The following is a 27,023-nucleotide window of genomic DNA, read 5'->3' on the forward strand; positions in this document are numbered from 1 at the left end:
AAGGGTTTAATGATAATGAACCAATGTTTTTCACGTTATTTTGGTAAAAAAGTTTAGTTTATTATCGATTATTTAGATATCTTTTGAATACAAAAAGTGACAATTCGAAAGTTTTCACTTGAAGACTAATACAAGTTATAAAATGAGAGGTTGAAAAATAGTAAAAAATTAAGACAAACGACGTAACTTACATGGCGCGTTAATTTAACAATTGCTACTTACATTTTCTATAAGATCACCTAAATTAACCATAGTAAATCATATCAACACAAAGATAAATAAAAAAATAGTCGCCTATTCGTTGATCACCTTCTCTAAGTGGCTCTTTAATACTTTCAGCTGATGTCTGGTTTCCTCGTCCAATACGAGATTCTCCGAGAGAGAAGCATTGAACGGCAGCAGAGACACAATATCACCGTTTCGTAGTGGCACATTGACATTGGCCGTTCTCTCGCTAACAGTCGTAGAGACGAGGAGTGGACTGCCCTGGGTACTGAATACCATCTCGCCATTCTTGGGCCGTCGTAGCACGTTGACGGCCGAGTTGAACTTAATTTTCGGAGTAATAGTAAAGCTGTTGGTCGGCTTGTTCTGGGGCGTCTTTAGCATGTCCAGTTGCCTTTTACTCTGAGACGGTGTACGGATGGAAGGCTTCGTCATCTTATCTCGGGACTGAGTACTCCTCGACCTGCGCTGCTTCTTGGCCTCGGAAGGCCCAAGCTTGGATTGGCCATTGGTCATTGGCTCGCTCTGGTAACCATCGTCGGAGGTCACAGTCGTGCGCTTTGTACCGTTGCGCTTGACAGTGCTCTTGGGCAACCGGCTTGAGGACTTAGCCACCGTTCCCGGCGTCTTAGGATGCAGGTTCTCCTTTTGCGGACTTGGCTCGAATGTCATAAGTTCATCCAGTGTCATGGTTTGGATTTCAGTGGGAAAGCGGTTCAAGGCCATTTCGATCATCATGTCGAATTTTTCCTGCCTGCTTTTATGCTCCACTTCAAGCTGGTGGATCTTGAGCTGGATGAGCCTGTTGCAGTTACGTATGACTTCCTCGATATCGGTGCCGTTGCCACGACCTGCTCGTCTCTGCTTTGTGCGAGGCATTTTGGTCGTTACTTACACGTCGACAATTCCTACTGCTGTTATTTTTGGTTGATGTTACTCGACAACCATCCGGTATCAATCGGATCGGACGGCCTGCACTGCCTTCGCCACTATGGTGGTTGTGTTGTTGTTGTTCTGTACCTGCAAGAAGACAGTTGATAGGTTAAATATCTTTCGTGCACTCGTACGTCTACCAATAAATTTAACTTATATTTATGATTGCTCTATTGAATCAACAAAAATTCACGTAAACACTGACACTTTATCGGATGCTGGATTCAGTTGAGCTTAGATACAGAAATAGGATTTTTTGATTTAGATTTATTAGTTAGTTTTTAAATGTTGTGAAAACAAACACATGAAAATTCTGACCGGAAAATTGGCTCAACTAACACAACACGCCTTACGCCTATCAACGGTCTCTTTCAGCCGTTCAAAAATGCCCATTGAGCAATGAGCACTTGCAAGACGCAGACGCAAGACAACAAACGCTGAAACGCATCCCCTCCTCTTTGGGTAAGTTCCCATCGAAAGTCAGATTCGAGATTCGATATGAAAATGGCAACGCTGCCGTCACAGAACGTCAAGTATGGTATATTCGGGGACCGAGATTGGGCGGCCACAAGAGAAGGTTGGTTCTCATTGGCGGTTTTCACTTTTGTAAATTATTATATTGTTATTATAGAGAATTGAATTAAAACATCTTGTATGTTTAATAATACTTCGTTTCCTTGTTCGAAGATATTTACTGGTAGTACCTCTTCTACTATACCCAGATGATGCCATCACCCAATCTCGGGTGTATTCCGCAAATGCTGCCAGCAGTTAAGTTACGTAGGTCGTGGTAACGCCGCATGGTCGGGTAGCGCTAGCGTCAACCTGTACTAACTGTCGGTGATGGGTTCCGCATGTCAACAAACTCCGAAATATCAGATGGCATCATGGCATGGGAGCGAAAACAGTAAAAAATATCAAAGTTTGTTGACATGCGGAACCCACCGACAGTTAGTACAGGTTGACGCTAGCGCTGCCCGACCATGCGGCGTTACCACGACCTACGTAACTTAACTGCTGGCAGCATTTGCGGAATACACCCATAGTCCGCAGGCTAAGTATACGTCCTTAACCGCCTTTTTCACTAACGTTTAGAATAATGATTGAGACAATCAATGATTGTATCATGAGTTTTTGTATAAAGTTCAATTTATACAAATAAGTTGGTAAATATAGGCACACATGATTAATATTTAAACATTTTAAGCTGTATAAATATATAACATAGATTCCAAATATGCATTATTACCGCTGGAATATGCTAACAAAACCAAATATCCGTCTTTCTCACCCAGCAAAATAATAGGTATCTGTATGATCCTGTATCAATTTATTGCACACATGCGAAATGTTCAATGACAGTAAACAATGACATAATTTCAAACTTTACTTTTAACTCTTCATTTCACACGTAATTTTACAATGCAATTGATAAATTATTATTCATACAAAAGTATTAATATTCTTATAGGAGGTCGATTTTCAGGCAAAAAATTATTTGTAAACTTGCCGTAAACAGCACAGCCAATGTCAACTTTTTATTTTCTATCTACACAACTAGTTGCGGCTGGTTTTAGCGTTTCAGATTTCTAAACTAAAAAGTGGCCCTAAAATTCTGAAGGAAAGCTTTAGATATTTTAGGCCCTAGAGCCATGTTGTCAATTATAAACCAGCCGCAACTTATTTGACAGATACAAAATGAAAATTCAACATTTTCTGTGCTGTTTGCGGCAAGTTTACAATTTATCTATTACTCGAAAGTATAAATATATAGGAGGTCAATATTCGTATAAAACATACACTGCAAACTTGCCGCAAGTAGCACAAACATCGTTAATTATTTATTTTGTATCTATTTCAAGAGTTGCGGCTGGTTTATAAGTGACTAAATGGCTCTAGGGCTAAGCTGCCTAAAGCTCTCCTTCAGAATTTCAGAAGCAATTTTTGGCCAAAAAAATCACGACCGCTAGATGGCGCTGATCCTAATGATTATAACTACTTATAGTAGAGCCATTTAATCAATTATAAACCAGCCGCAACTAATTACGTAGATACAAAATAAATAGTTAAAGATAATTGTGCTACTTGCGGCAAGTTTGCAGTGTATGTTTTATACGAATATCAACCTCATATATATTTATACTTTTGGGTAATAGATGAATTGTAAACTTGACGCAAACAGTGCAAACAACGTTAACTTTTTATTTTATATTTATGAAATTAGTTGCGGCTGGTTTATAAGTAATTAAATGGCTCTAGGGCTAAGCTGCCTAAAGCTCTCTTTCAGAATTTCAGAAGCAATTTTTGGCCAAAAAAATCACGACCGCTAGATGGCGCTGATCCTAATGATTATTACTACTTGTAGTAGAGCCATTTGATCAATTATAAACCAGCCGCAACTCTTGAAATAGATACAAAATAAATAATTAACGATGTTTGTGCTACTTGCGGCAAGTTTGCAGTGTATGTTTTACACGAATATCGACCTCCCTTATATTTACACTTTCGGGTAATAGATAAATTGTAAACTTGCCGCAAACATCACAATCATCGTTAATTATTTATTTTGTATCTATTTCAATAGCTGCGGCTGGTTTATAAATGATTAAACGGCTCTAGGGCTAAGCTGCCTAAAGCTCTCCATCAGAATTTCAGAAGCAATTTTTGGCCAAAAAAATCACTACCGCTAGATGGCGCTGATCCAAATGATTATTACTATACTTATACTAGAGCCATTTAATCATTTATAAACCAGCCGCAACTAATTTGATAAATACAAAATAAAAAGTGAACATTGTTCGCACTATTGGCGGCAAGTTAACAATTTATCTTTCACCCGAAAGTATAAATATATAGGAAGTCAATATTCGTGTAAAACATACACTGCAAACTCGCCGCAAGTAGCACAAACATCGTTAATTATTTATTTTGTATCTATTTCAAGAGTTGCGGCTGGTTTATAATTGATCAAATGGCTCTACTACAAGTAGTAATAATCATTAGGATCAGCGCCATCTAGCGGTCGTGATTTTTTTGGCCAAAAATTGCTTCTGAAATTCTGAAAGAGAGCTTTAGGCAGCTTAGCCCTAGAGCCATTTAATTACTTATAAACCAGCCGCAACTAATTTCATAAATATAAAATAAAAAGTTAACGTTGTTTGCACTGTTTGCGTCAAGTTTACAATTCATCTATTACCCAAAAGTATAAATATATATGAGGTTGATATTCGTATAAAACATACACTGCAAACTTGCCGCAAGTAGCACAATTATCTTTAACTATTTATTTTGTATCTACGTAATTAGTTGCGGCTGGTTTATAATTGATTAAATGGCTCTACTATAAGTAGTTATAATCATTAGGATCAGCGCCATCTAGCGGTCGTGATTTTTTTGGCCAAAAATTGCTTCTGAAATTCTGAAGGAGAGCTTTAGGCAGCTTAGCCCTAGAGCCATTTAGTCACTTATAAACCAGCCGCAACTCTTGAAATAGATACAAAATAAATAATTAACGATGTTTTCCTACTTGCGGCAAGTTTGCAGTGTATGTTTTTAAAAATTCAATGTTCTGGCTTAGGTAAAATATGCCTATTCACATTGAAAGCGCAACTGTATTATTTTTTTATAACAAATAGCCATACTCGCTGTCCGAGTAGTATTTTGTGAGTTTATCTTTTAATGGTGCGAAGATGGTGATTTTCGTAGCAAAGAAAGAAATTTTTTGCGTATGAGCAGTTTTCTCATTTTGCTCTGCGTGCAAACTGTGTACGGCAAATTATTTTTTAAGGAAATGCAGCAGACGATATAACCTTTGAAATATTTATAACATAAAAAAGAAATATCTATGATCATTGCAAAATGGTGAGTATAACGATGTGTGCATTTATTTGAATTGTTCTGTTACACGTGTTGTATAAACAAGCTTCGTTTTTAGAAGTAACAGCTTAGTTAAAAGTGAAATAATGTTTTTTGTTCATTCAAGGCCATTCCAGTAAAGGATGTGACATTGCCCAAAGAAATTCCAGAATTATTGTTAGAAAAACATGCCAGCTACCTTCTTTCCTATGGAATGAATAAGGAAGATTACGTGAGTTTAAAACTGAATGATGCAATCACACCAAAGTTTGGCAGGCTTTAATGACTCTTTTTTTTTCTTTCAGATCTATTGTATGACTGAGCATCTCAGAGTTTCTGGAATGTATTGGGGATTGACTGCACTAGATCTAATGGGCTACTTGGAAAAGACGAATAAAGAGGAAGTCTTGGAGTTTATTAAAAAATGTCAACATGACTGCGGTGGAATAAGTGCAAGTATCAGTCATGATCCACATGTACTTCACACGCTTAGTGCTATTCAGATTTTGTGTATCTATGATTCCCTTGATGTTATTGACATTGAAAAAGTTGTAAAGTACATTAAAGAAAGACAACAGCCTGACGGAAGCTTCACAGGCGACATATGGGGTGAAGTAGACACAAGATTTTCATTTTGTGCCGTTGCGTCTTTAGCTCTATTGGTAAGTAATTTGTTAATTTTAGTACTTTACAAAGTATCACGATAAATTGAACGAAATATGGTTTTTTCAGAGACGTCTTGACGCAATAAACGTTGATAAGACTGTTGAATTCATAGTAAGTTGCATGAACTTTGATGGTGGTTTTGGTTCTAAGCCTGGCTCTGAAAGCCATGCAGGTTTAATTTACTGTTGTCTTGGAACTTTGTCTATAACTGGTAATAAGTATACTCGTTTTTATTTTTCAAACCTTTAACTAACTTATTATTTTTACCCTACAAACATTCTTTTTTTTTTTAGGCCACTTACATTTAATAGATCCAGTAAGATTGAGCTGGTGGCTCTGTGAAAGACAATTACCCTCAGGAGGTCTTAACGGAAGACCTGAGAAATTGCCAGACGTGTGTTATTCGTGGTGGGTCCTTTCCTCAATGTCAATTTTAGGATGTCTACATTGGTTCAATAAGCAAAAATTGGTAACTATCGCGATTCAGAAATCTAGAGATACCATTAAAAAAGGTTGTTGACAAAATGCTTTTGTATTTTAAATTCACAGATAGAATTCATTCTCTCTTGTCAAGACACAGAAACCGGTGGATTTAGCGATAGGCCAGGTGACATGGTCGATCCTTTCCACACATTATTCGGTTTGGCCGCGGTATCCATGCTAGGTGCTGACAAAACACTAAAAGAAATCAATCCTACCTTCTGCATGCCAGAGTATGTGATACAACGATTAGGCTTGAAGCCAGAGCGCCTAGCCGACCAGTAAAATTGTAATTTATAAACTGAAGAGACAATTTATCCCAATTGTAAGATTGACCATGATGATAACGAAAATCATTGCAATAATAAAATATTCATTATATATTTCATAATTTGATTTTTTTTAAGTGTTGTGGTGGGGCTAGGGAAGGGGGTTGGAAGAAGTACATTTTTAAGTAATTAACTAATTTATTGTTTATTTTATGTAATAATGATGTATGTGCTATCAGTAATCATAGTCAATGATTGCTGAACTGATCTCGACGTTTTGACAATGATTGTTTACCAAATATTCAATACTAAAGTTTATTAACAATACACGTTAATCGCTTGCTTGCTGTTATTCTTCTGCTTGCGCTACCTCTCGTTACAATATATTTTTTTATGCGTCTATCAGCCTCGCTCGTACATGCGATTAGAAATAGAAACGTGGCGTATAGAAATCCCTTTGATTTATACAATAATCGACATTTTCTTTTATTTGTTAATTTCATTTCTCCCGGAAGTTTCGCTGATTTTCATTTATCTATCCTTTCAAGGGAACACGTCGCTAAGTTTCTAGAAAATGCTGAGAGCAACTCTTAGATAATAAACCAACACGCTTACTAATATACATATTAAATATACATATATATTATATGAAAAAATTGCACAACTTTATTAAAAAAACATCTGCAAAATCAACATGTAGGAAGATACTATTTTTTTTCATTAGTCTTCTCTTTGTATTTATATAATATATATATTTATTTATCATTTATGTATACGAAACAATAGGGAACTCCAAACCTGATCTTAATTAACAATAACTCCAGCACTTTATAAGAACTTAGAGGTCACGATTACATATTTATATTACGTTTTGCATTTCATTTCTCTTTTCATTTTTCATCTAATTGTGATCAATGCCCTAATTAATCATTACAATTAACAGTTTTATTATTCATCCAGAAAATTTACGTTCAAGTTAATAATACTCTCTTGTATATTTTTATCTCAGACACTCTCGTACAGCTAAATATTCTCGACAGACAATAAAAAAGCATTTTTTTTTTTTTCAAACTTTATTTTTACTTCTGTTTCGATTAGTTTTTCATTCGCTAATGATTATTTTACTTTAATTTATTCATCCCGCGGATACTTCGTGATTTCTCACATTGCTTTCTTTTGCTTTTGCGTCGTCTTACAAAGTAATTTCAGCGATACTCTCTTCGTTTTAAAAAATCTCTCGACTTTTGCGTTAAAAAATGTTGTCGGTCTCTTGGATCGTCGGCTTGATTGAAAAGTCGCGTGTCATAGTAAATCGACGTCAATCGCGTTACACGTGTACGTGATGATTTATAAACTCGTTTGAATACTCGAAAAAACGTGTATGGCTTAGTTTATGCGTTTTTTTCATCGTAAAAAAGTTTTGGTCAATTATTACTTTAAAGTACCGTTAAATTCCTTTAATGGCAGCATACAAGACAATGTCGTAATCAAATATAAATCTAGAGTATTATACAAATAAAAAAAAAGACAATCCTCATCTGGCAAATAAAAGCACAATTGAGAGTTTATTCGTTAGGTTTGTTATAAAATATAAACGCGACATTCCGGGGTGCGTATACGCGAAAGTATTTTGTAAGACCACTTATTATTATTTTTTTTAATACTTCTTTTTTTTCATTTTTTATTTCTTTTTTTTTTTTTTTTTTCATTTTTTTATTCATTTAACAAAGTGGCGGTACTAAACTAGTTATTGTATTTCTTTTCATACAGCGCTTTTTTTTCATTTGAGGGAAGACACGTGACGACGTCTCATGAAAACTCGAAACTCTCTTGTAATAATAATATTATAACACGTTCTCTCTGCCTTTCTCTCTCATCAACATCGCATCATCTTTCTCTCGAAATGGCCTCGGCGATAGCAACTAGTTTTTTTTTCTTCTTCTTCATCATCATTTAAGGAATAATGCAAGACACGACGGGACGTTACATATACAATAATGTACGTATATAAAGGATGAAATGGTTTGCAAGTGGAGAAAAAAGGGGAAAAAAGGGATGAATAACATTGTTGTGCATGAACACTTTCGTTGTCCGGACTTACAGCGAGATTATCTTTGGTTTAGTTTGTTATTTCTTCTTCTTCTTCGTATTATATACTTAATTATTTTTACGAATTGATTTATTCCACAACGTATTATTTATCGCGTTAAAATAGAGCAATCGTAGTTTAACTGCTCGTTGCTAAAAAGAATAATTAATAACAAACTCTTTGATTTCGTCCACGAAATAACGAACTTCTTTAGTAAACTTTTTTTTTCTTTGCTATGATTTATTTTTTTTCGAATTTTGTTCGATATTTATCACCCGAACGACATATAAATACTTTTTATGTAAATGTATATTTATATTTATGTATGTGTATTTATACATGTATATATATATATATGTATGTGTTCCAACTATATTGAAATTGCGTATGTATATATTTAAAATTCAACTATAAAATAAAAAAACCAACTCACACCCCCAAAAACTGATCTACAAGCTCGGAAAAGTTCTTTAAGGACTCGCTGTACACGTTTAAACTTTTTTGCCTTTTCTCATCAAATCAATTTTAACTGCAGGATACGATCAATAAAATACTCTTCTGGAATACATTAAAAAACATTCACAGATATATAATTTCTCTTTTTTTTTTGTTTTTCAATACGCAGTAATAGTTACAATAAAATTTATGTTTATGTTATTTTTTTTCGTTTTTTAAAAATTTTTTTATTATTATTGATTTTCCAAGTACAAAATGCTAAAAAGTAATCCTCCAAACTCGCTTTCTTTCTTTTAATTTTTTTTTTTCGTTTTTGTTTTTCAACTCTTCGCCTTTTCTCAATTCTCACTCTTAACTCAGCTCGCATTAGAAATAATATTTATTATGTATAATACATTACATAGAAAAAAAGGGAAGATCTCAGCTCCCTCCCTGTATGCGTGTATGATTAATGTGTCGGTAATGCTTTCATTTTAATTTTAGTCCATTTTTCATCCTTTGCCTGTATGTATAATATTATGTAATGTATGAGTATTTATATATATTTATACATACCTGTCAACTCTCACACCTTTAATTTCTTCTCTTTCTGTATCTTTATCATTAGTTTTTTCATTTATATTGTAATTTTTATTAAATTTTACAACTATTAAGTATACCGCCGTTTCGCGAGCGAGACGAGCGAAGCCTCGGCTTATGCATTTGCCCTTCAGAGAAATCAGTAGCCTCGTTCGCCTCACACGCTTCATCCAAATCTTTGTTTAAATCTTTATGCGTTTATTTATTTTTTTATTTGTTAATTTATTTATAATCCACTTTTAGTTTACTTTTAGCTTTTCATAGTTTAAATCGTTTAATTTACCATAAATTGTTTATTATTTAATTATTAATTTACTTAGTGTTGAATTGTTCGCTCGCTCCATTACAATTATATACTCACGACAGGTTGACTAGTTTACAACTCTTTTGGCGCTCACTCGTCCAAGTTTCAACTTCTCTTTTTCAAACTCTCGTTTGTCGAGAACCATGTAAGGGTGTGTGTGTGTATAGACGATTCGTACAACATGTAGCGCTTCGTACTATTAATAACCATCGATCGGCAATTAATATAATACTTACGCGAACGCGTACTTCATGTATGTATGTACAACAACAACGACGACGACGACGGCAACAACAACAGCAGCGTAATGGACACGGCAGTAATGGTATTGGTTGATGATGCCGATGAGTGTAGTACAACAACAACATGGGCTCCTTGAAAAGTGCATGGATGATTGTGTTGTTGGCTCACTTGCCCCGGTATATCTCAATGATGCGGTCCTGGTCGACGTACTCGAAGATGTGGGGCGCGTCCATCAGGATACCGATAGTGCCGAGCGTCGTCACGAGGAAGAATATGTAGAGCTGCAGCCGATCTATCACCATAGCCACGTACTTCCAGTCCTCGCGAGTCTATGATTTATGCCGCAGGGAAAAAAAAAACAAACGATGTGGATGATTTAAATGGAGGAAACGTTGAATGAAAACGAGCTTTGAAATATCTCTCGCTCGCACGTGAATTTAAATAGTTGGCATGTCGTTAATTATACGATAAAACGTCAAGGGCTCATTGCACAAGTATTTTTTTTTTTTCACAAATCGTCTGGATTGATAAAATTCAATTGATAGCAATAATTTACGGCTCGTTAAGTGCCATTACTATTAAAGTTATTAGGATAACAATAAATGAGTTTCCAGCATACAATATAGGTATATAAGCTGTTTTGCGGTTCCGACCATTAGCGTATTCATGTATACTATATACGATCAAAATGACACTTTGTTCCTAAGTATAGTAGCACCTATATAATACTTGTAATTTGTGATGCGTCAAACCACGTATAAATAGGTACGTATTGTTACGATTGTTGGCGGGGAAAAAAAAAAATCTCACCTGAATGTAGAGGTCCTCGTTGCGCAGGTGTTCGGCGATGAACTCGACGGCCTCGGTGGCCTTAGCCGCCTCAGGACTGAGCAGGACCGAGTCCGAGCTCTCGGAGCCTCGTCTGTCGGCGAGGGCGTCGCTACCCGGGCCGGCGGCGCTCGAACCCCCCGTGTGATGGCTCTTGCGGTTTATCTTGCAATTCGGGTGGTGCAGGTCCGACAGCTCCATCATCTCCATCTTTGGTTTGCCGAGGGACGTGGGCAGGTGCTTCGGCAGCTCGGTCGGGCTGCCCGAGTACGTCGAGGTCGGCAGTGTCGCGTTCGGGATCTCCATCATCCAGCGCAGCCGGGTCTTCTTCGGTCGGCGCATCAGCAGCAGGGCCGGAAGGATTTTCAAGAAAATCCTGCGCTCGTAGGAATTTTTTTTTTTTTTTTCACTTATCTACTTGTACTCATCGCGACATTTTTGATTCGTGATATATTTTGGGATTTTTGTTAAGTATAGAAATAGTTTTTCCATGGGCGTTTGAAAAAAAAAAGAAAGAAAAAACTTAGTCGCGATCAGTTGTGGAATATTTTTCGAAAACGTTTATATCCGTACACGTGCATTTGTCAATTTAAAAGAAACGGAAGAGCACTCGAGCGGAAAGAATTGGAAATCAGCGTCTATACAGCACAGTAGCGGTACAACAAGAAACTACGGTATTAAACTCGAGAGATATATACATATGGAAAGTACGTGGAAGTCAGCTGCTGAATTAAAATTGATTTGTCTGCAATCCGAGGACTCGCGCGCAAAACCAAGGATGAAAAAAAAAAAAGGGTGAAAGAAACATATAGTGATAAATGAGTAAAAGTCAAGACCTTCGAGTCATTTGGGGCATCCGGTGAGTGCGGGGTCCTCGGAAGTTCCAATTGATGATGATGACCGTCACCAAAATACTGACGGTATTCATGATGAAGGTGAAGAGGAGATACTTGGCGATGAGCGGCAGCACGAGCGATGTAGGCGGCAATATTTTACTTACGAGCAACAGGAACACAACCAGTGACAGGAGAATACTGATTCCTGCGTGACAAATACATCATATATATATTTTTTTACGTTTATTAATGAAACATTTATCTTTCCATCTCATCCATAACATCTATATACCAGCGATAAATACACCATCTCGTCCAAGGATGGCGTGTAATCGATTTTCAATCAAAATACAATTACCCAGAAAATATCGGAACTTGCGCATAACTTTATTAAAAGAAAAAAAGGGGGGGGAGGGCCTAAAGCAATCAACAGGTAATAAACCGCGTTAATGGAGAGAATATCGACCTACCAAGAGTGACTTTCTCGCCAGCCTCGGCCGGCAGGTAGAACACGAGGACGCAGAGAAAGGAGATGAGCACAGTCGGTAGGATCAAGTTGACGGTGTAGAAGAGCGTCTTGCGTCTGATGATTATGTAAAACGTGATGTCCGTCTCTGTGGGCACTTCCTCGTAAACGTTCAGGAAAGCCGGGACGTTGATGATGTCCCAGGTGCCGCTCTTCCAATAATCCGACAGGTCGACAAAGTTCTTGTCGTTGTAGAGGGCCAAGGAGACCTGGTCGCCGTTGAACGTCCACGAGCCAAACTTCATGATGCAGGTCTGCTGGTCGAACGGGAAGTAGGTGACGTCTATCGTGCAGCTGCTCTGGTAGATAGCTGGTGGTACCCACAACACTTCCCCGTTCGGGTAGATCAGGACGTTGCTCTTGTAACGCACCTCGTAGTTGCCGTCGGCGCTGATTTGAAAAGAAACCAACGTATATTCATCGTATATTGACGCAAAGAAATTTATTTGTTCGATTATTCCGTAGTCATATAGCACGTTTCGATCAATTTACGCTCATTCTCATCGAGTGAAAGTTATTTGCTTTTATCAAAAAAAAAGGGGCGTGTTCCACAGTTTGCAAACTTATAGACGCTAGATTTTTTGAAAGTTACACGAAAAACTTACTTATTGAACAGCACGACGTCGGGCTTCCAGACTTTGTCGGGCGGCAACCGCAGGACCGAGATCCCTCCGTAATCTGCCTCGTCCCACTGCAGCTGGTAGTCCGTCCAGACGAAGCGCAGCCAAACGTTGGACTTCATAATCTGGTTCTTTTCGTTCTGCAGCACGTTTCGTTAATAATGTAAAATCACGACATCATTTTTCGAAGCAAAAGAAGATAAAAAGTATGAAATCTGTAAAAAAAAAACCCCGAAACGAACGCTGCGAGGGATGTTTTGTGGAAAAAAAAAAAAAAAAAAAAAAAACAAACAAATACGCAGAATCGCGAGCTGAACGAACAAAGTGACCTGTAGACACACGCACACATGAATATACGAGTGGCATACACGCCCAGAGCGAGATGCTGAGTCCACGTCCGAATAAACAAAAAAAGGGAGTGGACGTATATACAACAACGCGAATAAGGAGTAAGAAGAAGAGAGAGGGAGGATGCAAGAAAGGGGTGTGGGGGAGGATGTGTGGGTGTCTGCAACACACATATACACGTACAAGCGAGGGGGATGAAATGTATCTCGGCGGACTATAAATCAGCAGGGGGTAGTCGCTACAACACCATAGCTATATGCATATTGTGTATTTTTCAGTAACAATACATTTTTTAGATTTTTCGACAATAGTAGGAAAAGAGAGTATATATATATATACCTAGTGCAGTAGACGCGTTTGTAGTGTGCGACGCAAAGTTGAGAATAACAATAAATAGGGAGGGAGGAAGGAAAAAAAAAACAACTCACCACGTTGATAAGCTGGACGAAGGCGAGGCCGAACTTGACGTTGACTGTGTCGGTCATGTTTTGCACCGGCCTGATGAGCTTGTTGTAACCGCGGAACAGGTCGCGCACCAGCCTCTCCTCATCCTCGGAACATCGACCTATGCGTTTATATATTTTATGATTTATTATTGTATACCAAAACTTACATTATCGTGTACATCTGTCGAACAATCAACCTCGAGAGGTCCATACGCGTATAGCCGAACAAAAACACTCATCTGCACCCTCATCCCCCCTAGCCCCCTATGTCCGTACGAGGAATGGCAAATTTTGCCAAAAGAATAAACTCGTATATAAACTATATATGCACACTTACCCACGTAGAATATCACCGAGACGAAGAGGAAGCGCACGAGCTTGTTCGCGAAATTCATCCTCGTCGGAGATGGTGGTGTACGAGGAGCGAGAGGATGAGGATGGGAGAGGATCAGTCAGCTGCCGTATCCTGCCAGAATTTCGCCCCTCGGTTATCTCCGATGGGGAACAACCATTCACCAAGCGCTGCAGAACACTGCGAAAACCAACCCGATGGATGTTGTGTGTGTGTGTGTATATATATAGGAGTCGCGGGGCGTGTTTCGGGGGCTCTCCTGCGTACGCCACCGCCCGCGCCGCTCTGTCACCGCGGCGATGATCTCTGGCCGTGGACGGATGTATATATATATGTATATATACCTATTTGTACTACGTGTGTGTACGTGTATACAAGCACGCGGTGAGAGAATCGGTGGCGGCAAAGCAGTACCACTGCCTCTCGGAGAATAAGGGAGAGAAAGCCACCCCTAAATCAATATATCCGCGCGCGCAAGACCAACTCTACTCCCACGAGTAAAAGTACCCCTCCCCACCCCCCACCACGCCATTCGCCGCCCTTGACGCGTACAAAACACTGTTATCACTGTGCATGTATAGTAAGTATAGCTGCGAGGGGTCAACAATGTGTGCGAAGAGGGTGGCGGATTCCTTACTTGCCGATCCCTGGGTTGCGCCGACTTTTTTATACTCGCGCGTTGGTCGCCGAGTGTGCATGGCCGCGAGGGGTGCGGGGTGCAGATTTTCGCCGAGACGCGCCCTTTTTGCGACGACACGCGCGCGCGCGCGCGCGAGACCTTCGCGTTTTTGCGACCGACCGCGGATTCCTGGCGTGTATGAGTGGAATATACGAACCACCGCCCGCGTTAATGCATATATATGTGTATGTACATGACGTTTGCACTTGCAAGAGAGAAAAATATATACATGAGGTTCCATCGAGTGTAAAAAACACCTACGGTATGGGAAAAGTAAGAAGCATGACAGGTGATTATTTAAGATTAGCTTAATTGCAACAGCTTCGTTTTTCATTCGATGCCAAAAATACTTCGAGTGCCTCTCATTACCAGACCTTATACGGATGGAACAACACACATGTAAATTATACACAAGTGATAGATAAATTGAGGAATAGTGGAAAGGCGGAGGCGAAAAGAAATTAAGGCAAAACACCGACAGTCACCAAGAATAGAGAGACGAAATTCCTAAACTAATACTTTGATCCACTAGACCTTCGTTTTCATTACTGCTGGTATTGTTCCTCTCGGGAGCGATTAGGCTCGGAGATGGTTATATATAATATACGCTCCAAGGCCTTGGAAGCGCAATTGACCGAATCTCTTTCTCTCGGGCAGACTCCCGCCCGCCACTCGTTTATAGCGCTTTCGAGAGTGATGTAGTTCAATCAAGCTTTTACTTATTCTCCTGCACGTGTGATGTCTGTCGTTGGTTTTTGCTGTTATTGCCTTTCAATTGCTCTGGTCGAGAGTCATTCGTTTGTAAGTATTTTGACGCCCTGGAACATTCATTGGCAAAATGTTGTAACCGGTTGAATTGAAAAATGTAAAACAACTCTGCAACATTATGTTACGTGATTAAGTGCATTTTATTTGTACAAAAGTAGTGGGAGAGAAAAAGTCCGCAAAAGTTCATTCGTACAGATCCTTACGTAAACTAAAATTGTATAATGGAACGCGTATACTATATTCACACACACACACGCTCGTATAACAACGAAACGTGCATTTCTCATCACAGCGTCATCATTCATCATTTCGTGCATTCTCTATCTCCCCTTGCGCTCGTTAAAATACACGTCATAGCTTGTGTGTATATAATATCAATTGATCTGAGTATATGTAATAGTATACATCAGTACGTGGTAGAGAGACGTTTTTTATAAAAACTCGTGTCTTCTTAAGTTTAAAAATAATAATAATTATTATTATAAAAATAATTAATAATATTAAAGTAATAAAAAACTTTTATATACAACGTAGTAAGAGTAATGTTTTGTCATTCAGTCTTATGAAATATACACTTGATTGGTATTTATGTACACGATGAGATTGTTAAAATAATAACGGTAAATAGATCCTTCTTCCGATGCAGTACATAATAACAGATATATATGGCAACAGACGCGCCTTTTATCAGATTCAATGATCGTAGAGCAGATGCTGTTCCACCTTTGGTCCCTTTATAAAACGTGTTGTCTTCACATATTATACTTCATTAGGATACTCCAACACACTATAAAAACACACTAGTTCACTCGAGCAAATTACGTGATGCAATTGTAAAAAAAAAAGAATAAAAAAGGTACTTAAAAATACTTGGCAGATGCAGTAAAACCATCGTTCCGCGCGACACTTGTACCTTATTCCGTTTTCGTTCCTCCGTTTAAGTAAATCACACACTTCGCTCGTTGCATCGATGCAATTGTCAATAAAAAACACAATCAACAGCTCTCTCGATTCTTCAGATCAGTACTTATAAAAGAGCGCACTGTAAATGCACAATGAAATCATCAAAGTAAGGGAACTAAGATAAAAAGTCAGATCGATCAAAACAATAAAATTAGTCGAGTCACACGGTCGTGCACTGGGCATTTTTGATACCGCCGTTGAGACTCCTGTTGATGCCGTTGAGCGCCTGTAGGATGTTCTGCTGCTGTTGTTTCTCGTCAGCGAAGGTAACCTTTGCGTCACCGTTTTTCTTGGCATCCGGCTCGAGCAGCCGGTCGATGTTTCCGTTGGTCTTGCTGCTGATCACCTGCATCGGCTCCTCCGCGGGGCTCGAGTGATGGGGCATCGCGTACCTGAGCTTCTGCCAGAACCACGGGTCGCCCCACTTGACGTAAGTATTCATTTGCAGGTAAGCCCGGAGCTCGGGGTCCAACTGCTCGGTGGGCCCGATCTCGCCTAGGACGACGACGATTACTCGGGCGCGCTTCTCCTTGAGGGCCTGCTTGTGCGCCGCTTGGAACTCGAACCTGCTCCAGTCGCTCTCGATGAAATTGCGCGAGAGCACGACTATCGTGCGCCGGGACTCCTCGACGCTGCGCTCGATTTGGGTGGGTATCCACTCGCCGGCCAGCCAGTCGCGGATGTGAATGCACAGTTTGTACGGCCTAGGCCCCTCCTCGAGCCGCGCCACTAGCTCCTTCACGACAAACTCCTCGTCCTTGTGCGAGTAACTGATGAACGCGTCGTAGGTCTTGTCCTTGTCGATCTCCTCCTCGGCGACTAGGCACAGACAGAGGCTCTTCGAGTACAGCCAGATTTTGATCTGCCTCTGGAAGCGGAAGTAGAGGGCAGCGGCGCAGCCGAGCAGCAGAGCGAAGGTGCTCGTTAGGGCGCAAATCACGATTATCGCCCGGTTCGAAGCCGGGCAGAGCTCGGTCAGTGTTAGGTTAGACAGGGGCACCCGACTGCCCGAGCAGGTTATGTTCAGGAGCTCGGGCATGTCCAGGAAGTTCGAGTGGACAAAGTTGAGGAGGTCCCGTGCCTCGCAGCTGCAGCGCCACGGGTTGTCGTGCAGGGTCAGCTTCGTGATCTTTGACGAGTTGGACAGCCGCTCGAGGATCTTTGAGTCTATGGACGTTAGGTTGTTGGCCTCGAGTATCAGCGTCTGGTAATTGTGCATTGCAAAGAATAAATACGTTGTTGTATCGAGTGTGTAACATTTACTTGAGGTGTTTTTATCATCATTTGTAAAAGAGCGCGTCGTCATGCATGGTAATTTATTTATCATTAACGATTTAGACGAAGAATTATGATCCGTGTGGGGGTTATATTGGAGAGAATCAAGTGACGTGTAATTATATTTATGAGTAGGTTGATTGTACGGTTGACGGGAGATAAGTAAGTAGAGAAATGGTTACTATATATACAACGAGTTAAAGTAGGTTTGTGGCCAATTGATGTTGGTATACTTAAAACACGAGTGTGCTGTGCCGTCCAAAATTTAATCTTTCAATCGAATCAAAATCATGATTCATCGTCTTACTCGAGAGCAATTGCTCGCGAGTCTCGTGATGATTATTAAAGCATTTTCAACGAAAAGCTTTACTTATACATACAAAAAAAAAAAAAAAAAAATTACCTTTAGATTGGGCGATAGAAGCCCCTCGTCGATAAAGGAGATGCGATTGTGGGCGAGATTCAGGCTCGTGACCTTGTCGTAGCCCTTCTTGTACATGGAGGGTGGCTCCTCGAGGTTGTTCATCCTGAGATCGAGCTCGACCTTGGCGACGTCCCGGGTGTCTATCCACTCGGGCGCACGAGTGAGATTCCTCGCCACGCAGTCGAGAAGCAGAGCTTGGTCCTCGGGGCGCAGCCAGCAGGTGCAGGCGTCGTTTGTCGGGGAACATGGATCACCGGGTCTCGCTTGCGTGTTCTCCACCATACATTTCAGGGTTTTTGCCCTCAGTTCAAACACCTGGTAAGGAACAAGTTGTTGTTTAAATTTTTTTCACGCCTATTAGTACATACTATGGCATGAAAATTTGTTTTTGACCAAGCAGAATAAATAGAATTTTTAGTCAAAATTAAAAATGAGCTTTTAAGAAATATTTTCTTTCACAGGATCCATAATAAAACTTCTCTTGGATTAATTTAGCTTCTAGTTTTTTTGTACGTGCACAAAGATACCAGGATCTCGGTAATCGATGCTATATCATTTGATCATCATCAAAATTAAACGAAAAAATTCTCGATAACGCAAATAAACGCAAGAGTCACTCAACGAGCTAACATAAAGAAATGTGATTCAAAAAAAAAAATCACCTGAGCACCGCGCATATACTCGGGACTGTGGCACACGAGATCCCCGGGCTTGAGGTGCACGTAGTTCTGGACGTAAGGATGCATGTCGCCGTTGAGATAACGCACGAGATCGTAGACCTCGCAGTTGCAGCGAATCGGATTGTCGGCGATGTCGACTATGACGTTCCGTGGTTCGGTCTGGTTCGAGGAGAGCAGCTCTAGCCCCGCGAGCACGACCCGAGATATGTTGTTGTGCCGAAGATCGACGTTGACGCTGTTCGAGGTGAACTGCAGGTCCTCGGTTTGCAGGTAATTGAACGAGTTGTATCTGAGGTCGAGCACGCGGAGCCGCGTGTTGCTCACTATCCAGTCGCTGTGCATGTCCGTGACGTTGTTGTGCGCGAGGTAAAGCTCCTCGAGGGAATGGCAGTGGTGGAAGGGCGAAACATGGCCAAATATGTCGTACAGGCCCGTGCGCAGGGTCAGCCGGTTGTTGGCGAACTTTGCCACCCGCAGATTACCCAAAGAGCTGAACGCGTCTATGTGGATGCTCGTCAGCTCGTTGTTCTCCAGATTGAGCGTGCGCAGCGACTCCAGGCCTATCAGCGTGTGCCTAGTATTTTCACACCGAACACATTAACACTATCTCATGAGAAATAAAAAAAGAAAACACACACACGCACAACTTACTTGTTGATGGCCATAAGTCGATTTTTGGACAGGTCGAGCTTGACGAGCTTCGTCGTGAACTCAAAGACGTCGTCGGGCAACTCCCTGAGATCGTTGAACGACAAGCTGAGGCTGTAGAGCTCGTGCGCGTCTCGGAAGATCCCGCGGGGAAGAGTGGTCAGGTAGTTGCGGTCGATGGTGAGGTTGCGCAGACCACTGGAGCCCCAGAATAGGTCCTCAGGGAGCTGGAGTAGCCCGTTGCGCGTCATCATGACCGATTTGAGGGACGTCAGATTGGCAAACAGACCAGCTGGTAGCTCGGTCAGGTTTTGCTTGTTGTATAGGAGCTTGACCAGCCGGAGTTTATGGTTCGACCGGAAGAGGCCGCGCGGCAGTGAGCTCAAGTTGTTCGAGCTAAGATTCACTACCTCGAGGCTCTCGAGGTCCTAGTTCAAGTGAGCAAAAGGTTATTTTGTTTTAATTTTTTCTGTATTTCTTTTAAAGAGCGAAATTACCACCATTGTAATGCTACGTTTTAATGAAAGTAACGGTAAATAATGGTATTTCAGTGAAAAGTATAAACATAGGAAGGACACACTGGACCATATGTATGCGAACCTTGAACACATCGGTGGGCAGAGTCTCGAGGGTGTTCTGGCTGAGGTCCAGGGAGACGAGGGTGGTGAGGTTCCGGAAGACGTCGGATTCAAGGTTCCGAAGCTCGTTCTTCCAGAGGTTCAGAAGGACAATTTTTCGGAGTCCGTCAAAGGTGCCGGTTTGCAATTGTCGCAGCTGGTTGCTGCCGAGCTCGAGCGTCGTAAGGTTCGTCGCGGCGTCGAAGAAGCCAACCGGCAGCCGGACGTTAGCGTTGCGCAGCTCGAGGAGCTGCAGCGAGCCCAGATCTGTAATTTCGCCCCGACTGTTATTACTTCGCTGCTGCAGATGGTTCTTTCTGCGATGAGTACGTAAATGTATAGTTGTGCGAGCGCGGTCGCGGGAGTGTGTTTCCGGTCACGAGTGATTTCCGCGTTCGGAATCGTATGGGGAGATACTGATGTCGCACGCAGGTACGGTACTATTATTATTGTTGTTTACTGTTTTTTTGCCACTACACGTGCAAAGACGCTTACGTCTATTATAATCACGTTGTTGATCATAAAAAACGAGATTCGCGCTTTTCTTGTACTTATGTATGTATAAAGTTGCGTGTGATTACATACCTTTTAGAAGATCGGTGCTGACGTTGCTCAAGACGTTGTTGGAGAGCACGAGGTTCTGAAGATCCGGATACGCGGCCAGGTCTTCTCTGCTGAGGGTCCCGTTAAGAATGACAAACTTGAGACTTTGGACACCAGTGACGCCGAGGAGCCGTGCCACGCGGTTAGCGTGTTCCGGTCCCGGTGGCGAGCACGACGTAAACACGAGGACTCGCATGGGGCCGACCTCGATGGATGAGCCAAGCATAAAGTCCGACCAGTCGGGCGCGTCGTTGCACTCGACGACTAGTCGCTCGTGTCGCTGGACCGTCAGGTCGAAGCCCTGGCTGGAGGAGTTACCCGCCGAGCAGTGGACCCGGTACTCGCCCGCCGATTCCTCGAAGCAGTAGCACTGCCGGTCGTCCGGACAGTCGAAGCCTCGAGCCTTGCCGATGACGATCGTCATCACGAGGAGGGCCCAGATGAGCGCCATCGTTTTCTTTTGTGCGAGGCTCTCTACAGCGAGAAGGGGGACGATCAATTGACGGCAGGGGATTAGATCGATTTTTCCCCTCCCCTCTACGTATATTCTCCCTTTTCTACGGGAGGTCCCCTTTGTCGAGGCACTCGCTGCGCTCTTTTTCGGCTGCTTTTGTCAGCGGATGTATACGCGTATACATACGTTGCGAGCGCGCGCGCATGTGTGTGTGTTTTTTGGGGTGGTTTGAGCGGCCCCTTTTGTCGAAACGAGACGAGGTGCCATTGTTTGTTCGATTTTTCTCGCTCCTCGAGTTTTATTTGGGCCTAAGTATCGGCTCGTCGTATACATACACAACGATAAATCTTGGGGAAAGAAGAAGGAGGAAAAAAAAAGTTCACGTATTCGAATGCAATTTGTATCCGGGGACTCTTTTGTGCTGCGTTCGGTATTTCAACATCGCGGTGAATCGAAGGTGATTCTCGAGTGTTGCCATTTTTAACGCTTCCAAAGTTATAGATGCCGGTTAGCCGAGAACACGATTCGCCACGAGCCATTGATCATCGGAATTATTAGTTCCCGGAACAACGTAACAGCTTTAAAAATCACGTTTGATAAACAACAGAACGAAATAAGTATACATGTACATCTCGCGTCTCTAATAGAGCCGGTTTCACAATGTCACGGCCTCTCACGGCGCGATCGAACAATCGCGTTCATAAATCCCGGGACCCCCGTCGGCTTTGTTTCTTTTTCACGCAAATGTATATCCCTGCCGCGCGTTATGGACACCGCGATTGCTCGGTCGAAAGAAACGCCAGTGCAACGACACCGTTTCGTTTTACCCTCGTAACGATCGCGCAAACTGGCACGTACCTATCGGCGATTCCCAAGAATAGAGGAGGACAGTATATACATACGGTGCGAGTGTTACGCGAGTTTGACGTATATGGGTAATACAAGTGCCGGTGAAAGTTCCGGGTGCCATATATACTATATATACTTTAATTCGCGCTGTTTACCACCGCGGCCGTCATATCACGAGCTTCCTGCATGTATTATGAGCCGGGCAGATTTTGCGTGTTTTTAAAAAGTGAGCATAGTGTGCGTGATGATAAACGCGGGAGCCGTGCCGAACGGTTTTATCGCCGATACTAGCAATACATAGACACAATCTGCCATAGGTGTTCGCGGCTCTGCCGAGAAGCTGCGTTGATCCGCCGCCTCCTCTTTTATCACTCTATAGAGTGTTGTGCAAACTTGTTGCCGAGTGCGCTTTATGTAACTATAACTTATGTACAAACATATCCGTGCATATGCACAATAAGCGCGTGTACATTAGTAGGTACTTGTATGGGTGTAGAAAAAAAAAAATAATCGGAAAATCCTAAGCGCTGCTCGCTCGTGGCGGTGCAAAAGTTTCGCAAGAAAATTTGCTCGCGAGTACTTAATTATAAATATACGCTCGATAGCCTCTGGATGTAAAAATATATGTAGGTGCACGGTCACGCGAACGGAGAACACACGTGCTCTTTAACGACAGAGACATTTGCTTTGTTTATTCGAAATTTCTTTTTTTTTTTATCGTCTGGATTAAAGTATTGTGCTTTGGAGGAGCCCTTTGCATTATTGAACTTCAGCACCCAGCAATCCATTACCCGGTAAAGTAATTATACCAGCTAACTCACGCGCAGTAAAAAATTGCTTTCTATAGTTTTAGGACGCAAAAAAAATCTGGCTACGGATAAAAAAAAAAACAAGCTGATCCTGCTCTTTCTCGCCCATAAACCGGTGTGAGAGAGGAAAAATAATAATAATAGGAAAAAAAAGGCACGGGATAAACGCGCCTGCAAAAGACAGAGGAGAAATAGCGCGCGTGCGAGCGAGCAAACAAGCGCGCGTCGTTCGAATACTAATTGAATGGAATTACAAAAGACGAGAAACAGCGAAAGGGGGGGGGAGAGGGTTACAATACACTTCTCTCTCTAGCTCGCGCTTCGCGAATCGCGAAAAAGAAAAAGGCAACAACGCACGCGCGCGTGCTTGCCTTCGTTTGACACATTATTATAATGTAAAAGGTGGGTGTGCGATGTACGCGTGGGTGCTTATAGTGTATGAATAATGAGTATACTTGTGCATAAGAGATGATGATTGTTGTTGTATCACGCGATCCCAGTTGCAGGTTGTCGCCGATGGCAATCCGACGCAGTTGACGGTGATGAAAGTGTAGATCGGAGCCGTCGTCACTGGCCGACTATGGGCTCGGCCCGCTCGTTCACCTTGACCAGCGGGCGTGCAAAAATTTTTTTGATGATGTTTCGAATGAAACAAAAAAACACTACGAAAATCGGTAACTCAGAATGTGTTCTCACAGGCGCGCCCGCCACTCTCGTCACCGTTTCCGCCTCATATCGTTGTACTTTATGCAAAATTAACAAAAGATCGGCACTCGTTTTAACGATCGCGAGAGATAAATCGGTTTGAGGAATCGGGGAAGGAGGAAGGGGGCACGGTGAGCGTCGATCGAGCGCCTCCGAGATCCGCCGAGCGACTGACTGTCGGCCAAATGCGACGCTCGCATCACGCTCTCCGCGGAGACCGGTAGTGAGTTACGAGGGAGAGAGAGAGAGGAGGCCTGTTTGACGTCACGTTATTGCGGCAGCGAAGCTCTCTCTCTCTCTCTCTCTCTATCCGCGACTCGGTTCGACCGATCGTCGTCGTCCTCGGTCCCTCACAACGTATATCCTACGCATAAAAGCTGCATGGAGATCGTGTCGGCGCGATGTGCCATACTCTTCGCTATCTTATACTCTGCGCCGGCTTGGAATCTGCGGCCTGTGCCATAGTCGTGCATATTATATGGTGCCATGCGCTCGTGAGAGGGAGAAGAGAGAGATAATTTATGTAATGCTGCTTGTTCGTGGACAGCAGATGTATATATAGTATGTATACGTATATACGCGCATGTCCCATGATGCAGGTTCGCTGTATAGGGCTCTGTCGGTGTCGTTAGAAAGATAGAGAGGATTTTTATTTTCGTCCATCTATCCCCGATGGTCTCTCTCCCTCGAGTTGATTGTACGTAGGTACGAGAGATGGATGATTGCATGTACGGTTGTTCGGTTGAAGAGGGTCCGATGGATGTTGCGCCGCGACTTTGAGATAAACATCATATTTTTTCGGCGACTATTCGGACTTTTGGTGTTCGTGTATACGGCACGTATAGCTGCGCCACTTTTTTTACACAAGTGGTCATTATCGCCCCTCGGATTCATCAAAATTACAGAGACGAAGAGTATTTTTATCCAAGCGAGCGCGATCTAGACAGACCGAGCGGGGGCAAACGGGAATCCGCGGAAGCCGGCTCCCGAGATGCTTATCGCCTCGCGAGACACGACTACAAACAGTTAAGCTGTTAACCGTGTACGAGCTAGTGTAGCTCTTTCGGCCTTTTTTTTTTTTTGTTCTAGCGAAAAACCATCGACCGTGGTCCAAGACAACGAAATTCCATAACGCGTGTTTTATCGTTGTCGTCGTCTCGTCACCGCTTAATTACCACTCATTCTGTCGCGTCGCGTCTCCCCCTTTCGAGGAAGTCATCACACACAGGCGAAGATTGTTACAGCAGCCGAGGAGGGTACGCGCTGACGCACATGTAACAATTAGCGCGACCCGCAGCCGCGTACAACGCACCCATATACCTACTCACTGCATATGGGGAAAAATTGACCGAGTGAATAACCCATCCGATCCAATCTACTTGCCCATACAGCTGTATATATATTATAGTCGCGCTGCTTCTTGTCTCGTACAGCATAGAAGAGCATTCACGGTGCACTTCCGCGAGGGACACTTTTACCATATATACACTTGAATGCCGCATTCAGCGGAGAGGGAGAGGAGCTTAGGTACTTTACCGATTTTTTACAGATTCGGCGCCGATACGAGGGAACGTTGTGCATTCAAGTCCCGCGGGGACACAGAGAGAAAGAGGAGATACGCGCGCGCTCCTCCGTATCTCGTGTTCATGTACATATTATATACTTGCGACTTTTTTTTTTCTTTCTTCCTTCTTTTGCCGGAAACGATTTATTGTATGGTAATTTTTGCATCGCAGGTATAACGCGCGAGGGTCGTTTGTGACACATTCCTGGAAGAGTTTGATCGTAAAATGGTCGGATTGTATATTCACATCTCTCTCTCCCTCTTTCGCCGTTCTGTGGGTCTCCTCTTCGTACCATACGCGGTGCGGTTGAAATTATATGCCGGAGTCGCACGCCAAATTGATTTACAACAGCGCTACGTGCTGTTATGAGCGCTCGACGTAATCCTGTCCGTCCTTATGGATGTGCCGTAAGTCATGACGCAAACTTCTTCACACGTCGGACGGGGCAAAAAAAGAAGAAATCATACGCAATTTATGCAGTGTTTTTTTTTTTTTTTTTTTACAACTCAACCCTTCACTTACTTGCTTACGCGGAGGTTTGGTGATGTGAGGTAAAAATTTGAGAGAACGGCGCGCAAATCCGATATATCTGCCCATTGTGCTCGAAAGAACGAGATAACAAAAAATACGTATTCTCATACGTTTGAATAAAAGAGATGGGGGGAAAAAGGGCGTACTCTTGGCGGGGCGTCAGTCGATTTATATTCGAAAAAAAACGTCCATAGTAGCCTCGATATACCGTATAATATACATGCATAATAACACACGACGCGCGTGAATATATGACGATTTGCATGGGGGAGGCTGGGCTTTATATGTATTAAGGAACACAATCGACGCTCCCTCTCCCGCTGAATCACATTAAACGTCCTCCTGGTCGTTTTTGCCCCCCTTTCTCCAGGTTACATGTCCTTTGCGTAAAATCATTGAATTCAATGGGCCCTCCGATCGGCGCTCTCATCTTCCTCCCGACGTGCCATTGAATTTCAAAAAAGTAGTTGTTACGAAAAATGCGGCCGAAACTCATAGACCGAGGCATTATTTTTTCTCGGACCGGTATTTCTTCTTTGACCGATTTTGTACACATATACCTGTACCTCACGTGTACGTATATATTGTGGGGGTACAGATTAGTGTCACGTAAACGTGAGTCGTTGAATGCCCCATCACGCTTCGACTCTGCAACGTCCACCGGGCCTATATATACAAAATATGTATATTGTTCACGAGCACGGACGTGCAGCTGATTAAAGCGCTCGTGCTTCGCTTCTCGCGATATTGCATCCAGCCAACTAATACATTATAATGTCGCGTTGCCCTCGTGAGCCGCGCATCTGTATAACAACGTACATTTATCTACAACGCAAGATCGGTCGAGCGAGATAAGTGCACGGTGTACAAATATATACACGAGCTCGCGACTTTTGCGCATCTACGTACGACGTCGCCGCTATAATAATTGTGATCGTGTATATAAGTACCGTTGTCATTAGTGAAGTAGGAAGAGAAAAAAAAAGGATTTTATTTCCCGATAGGGAAGACAAAAAGAGAGCCCTCAGCTCGGTATTCTGGAAACGTATTTCATAACGCGTCAAAAATCCTCAATAGACTCGTTCGCCTAGAGAGAAAGAGGGAGGGAGGGAGAAAAAAAAAAAACCCTCGAGCTCCTGTTATTGTCGAATATTAGATTTCACTCGAAATGCCCATTCATATCTCTCCTTTTGTTCGCGCTTCAAAAATCTGTCAAACCGATCGCTCGAGTTAAACGCCACGTCCTCCTCTCTCGAACATCGAATCCAAAAATGCGCAACAATGAGTGCCATTATTCCCCGCACATATTATATATATATATATATATATATATATATATATATATATATATGACATAGTAATAATAATACGTGCGCGCTCCAAAAACGGGCATTCACG

The 27,023-nt window shown here is 42.1% G+C and overlaps 4 protein-coding genes across 6 annotated transcripts; 1 reads left to right on the forward strand and 3 right to left on the reverse strand.

Moving 5' to 3' along the window:
* Positions 1 to 43: 43 nt before the first annotated feature.
* Positions 44 to 1,568, reverse strand: borr (borealin-related). 3 transcript variants are annotated; one of them, XM_089592878.1, is made up of 2 exons: positions 1,477 to 1,568; positions 44 to 1,245 (listed from the first exon to the last, which is right to left on the reverse strand). In XM_089592878.1, the coding sequence occupies exon 2, from the start codon at positions 1,102 to 1,104 to the stop codon at positions 295 to 297; it is 810 nt and encodes a 269-aa protein (XP_089449004.1). In that variant the 5' UTR covers positions 1,105 to 1,245; positions 1,477 to 1,568; the 3' UTR covers positions 44 to 294. The 3 variants fall into 3 exon arrangements, with proteins under 3 accessions (XP_089449004.1, XP_014203548.2, XP_089449005.1); XM_014348062.2 differs by having other exon boundaries at positions 1,364 to 1,568; XM_089592879.1 differs by having other exon boundaries at positions 1,498 to 1,548.
* Positions 1,569 to 4,676: 3,108 nt separating this feature from the next.
* On the forward strand, positions 4,677 to 6,550 carry betaggt-II (geranylgeranyl transferase type-2 subunit beta). The gene is made up of 6 exons (XM_014348061.2): positions 4,677 to 5,019; positions 5,141 to 5,245; positions 5,319 to 5,675; positions 5,746 to 5,890; positions 5,973 to 6,148; positions 6,229 to 6,550. The coding sequence occupies exons 1-6, from the start codon at positions 5,017 to 5,019 to the stop codon at positions 6,442 to 6,444; spliced, it is 1,002 nt and encodes a 333-aa protein (XP_014203547.1). The 5' UTR covers positions 4,677 to 5,016; the 3' UTR covers positions 6,445 to 6,550.
* A 2,631-nt stretch (positions 6,551 to 9,181) lies between these two features.
* Positions 9,182 to 14,295, reverse strand: nAChRbeta1 (nicotinic acetylcholine receptor beta1). Its single transcript, XM_014347920.3, has 7 exons — positions 14,041 to 14,295; positions 13,686 to 13,822; positions 12,895 to 13,049; positions 12,234 to 12,679; positions 11,764 to 11,968; positions 10,910 to 11,303; positions 9,182 to 10,428 (listed from the first exon to the last, which is right to left on the reverse strand). The coding sequence occupies exons 1-7, from the start codon at positions 14,096 to 14,098 to the stop codon at positions 10,264 to 10,266; spliced, it is 1,560 nt and encodes a 519-aa protein (XP_014203406.1). The 5' UTR covers positions 14,099 to 14,295; the 3' UTR covers positions 9,182 to 10,263.
* A 1,329-nt stretch (positions 14,296 to 15,624) lies between these two features.
* LOC106635798 (toll like receptor) lies at positions 15,625 to 23,675 on the reverse strand. Its single transcript, XM_089593217.1, has 8 exons — positions 23,280 to 23,675; positions 20,695 to 21,186; positions 20,093 to 20,376; positions 19,496 to 19,920; positions 18,827 to 19,418; positions 18,144 to 18,479; positions 16,812 to 17,669; positions 15,625 to 16,754 (listed from the first exon to the last, which is right to left on the reverse strand). Exons 2-8 carry the CDS (start codon positions 21,161 to 21,163, stop codon positions 16,626 to 16,628), a joined length of 3,093 nt encoding a protein of 1,030 aa, XP_089449343.1. The 5' UTR covers positions 21,164 to 21,186; positions 23,280 to 23,675; the 3' UTR covers positions 15,625 to 16,625.
* Positions 23,676 to 27,023: the final 3,348 nt, after the last annotated feature.

The sequence above is a fragment of the Copidosoma floridanum genome, unplaced genomic scaffold, assembly GCF_036245765.1.
Source record: "Copidosoma floridanum isolate Cflo_tuat_1 unplaced genomic scaffold, Cflo_Japanese_pri ptg000019l, whole genome shotgun sequence".
Classification (NCBI taxonomy): domain Eukaryota; kingdom Metazoa; phylum Arthropoda; class Insecta; order Hymenoptera; family Encyrtidae; genus Copidosoma; species Copidosoma floridanum.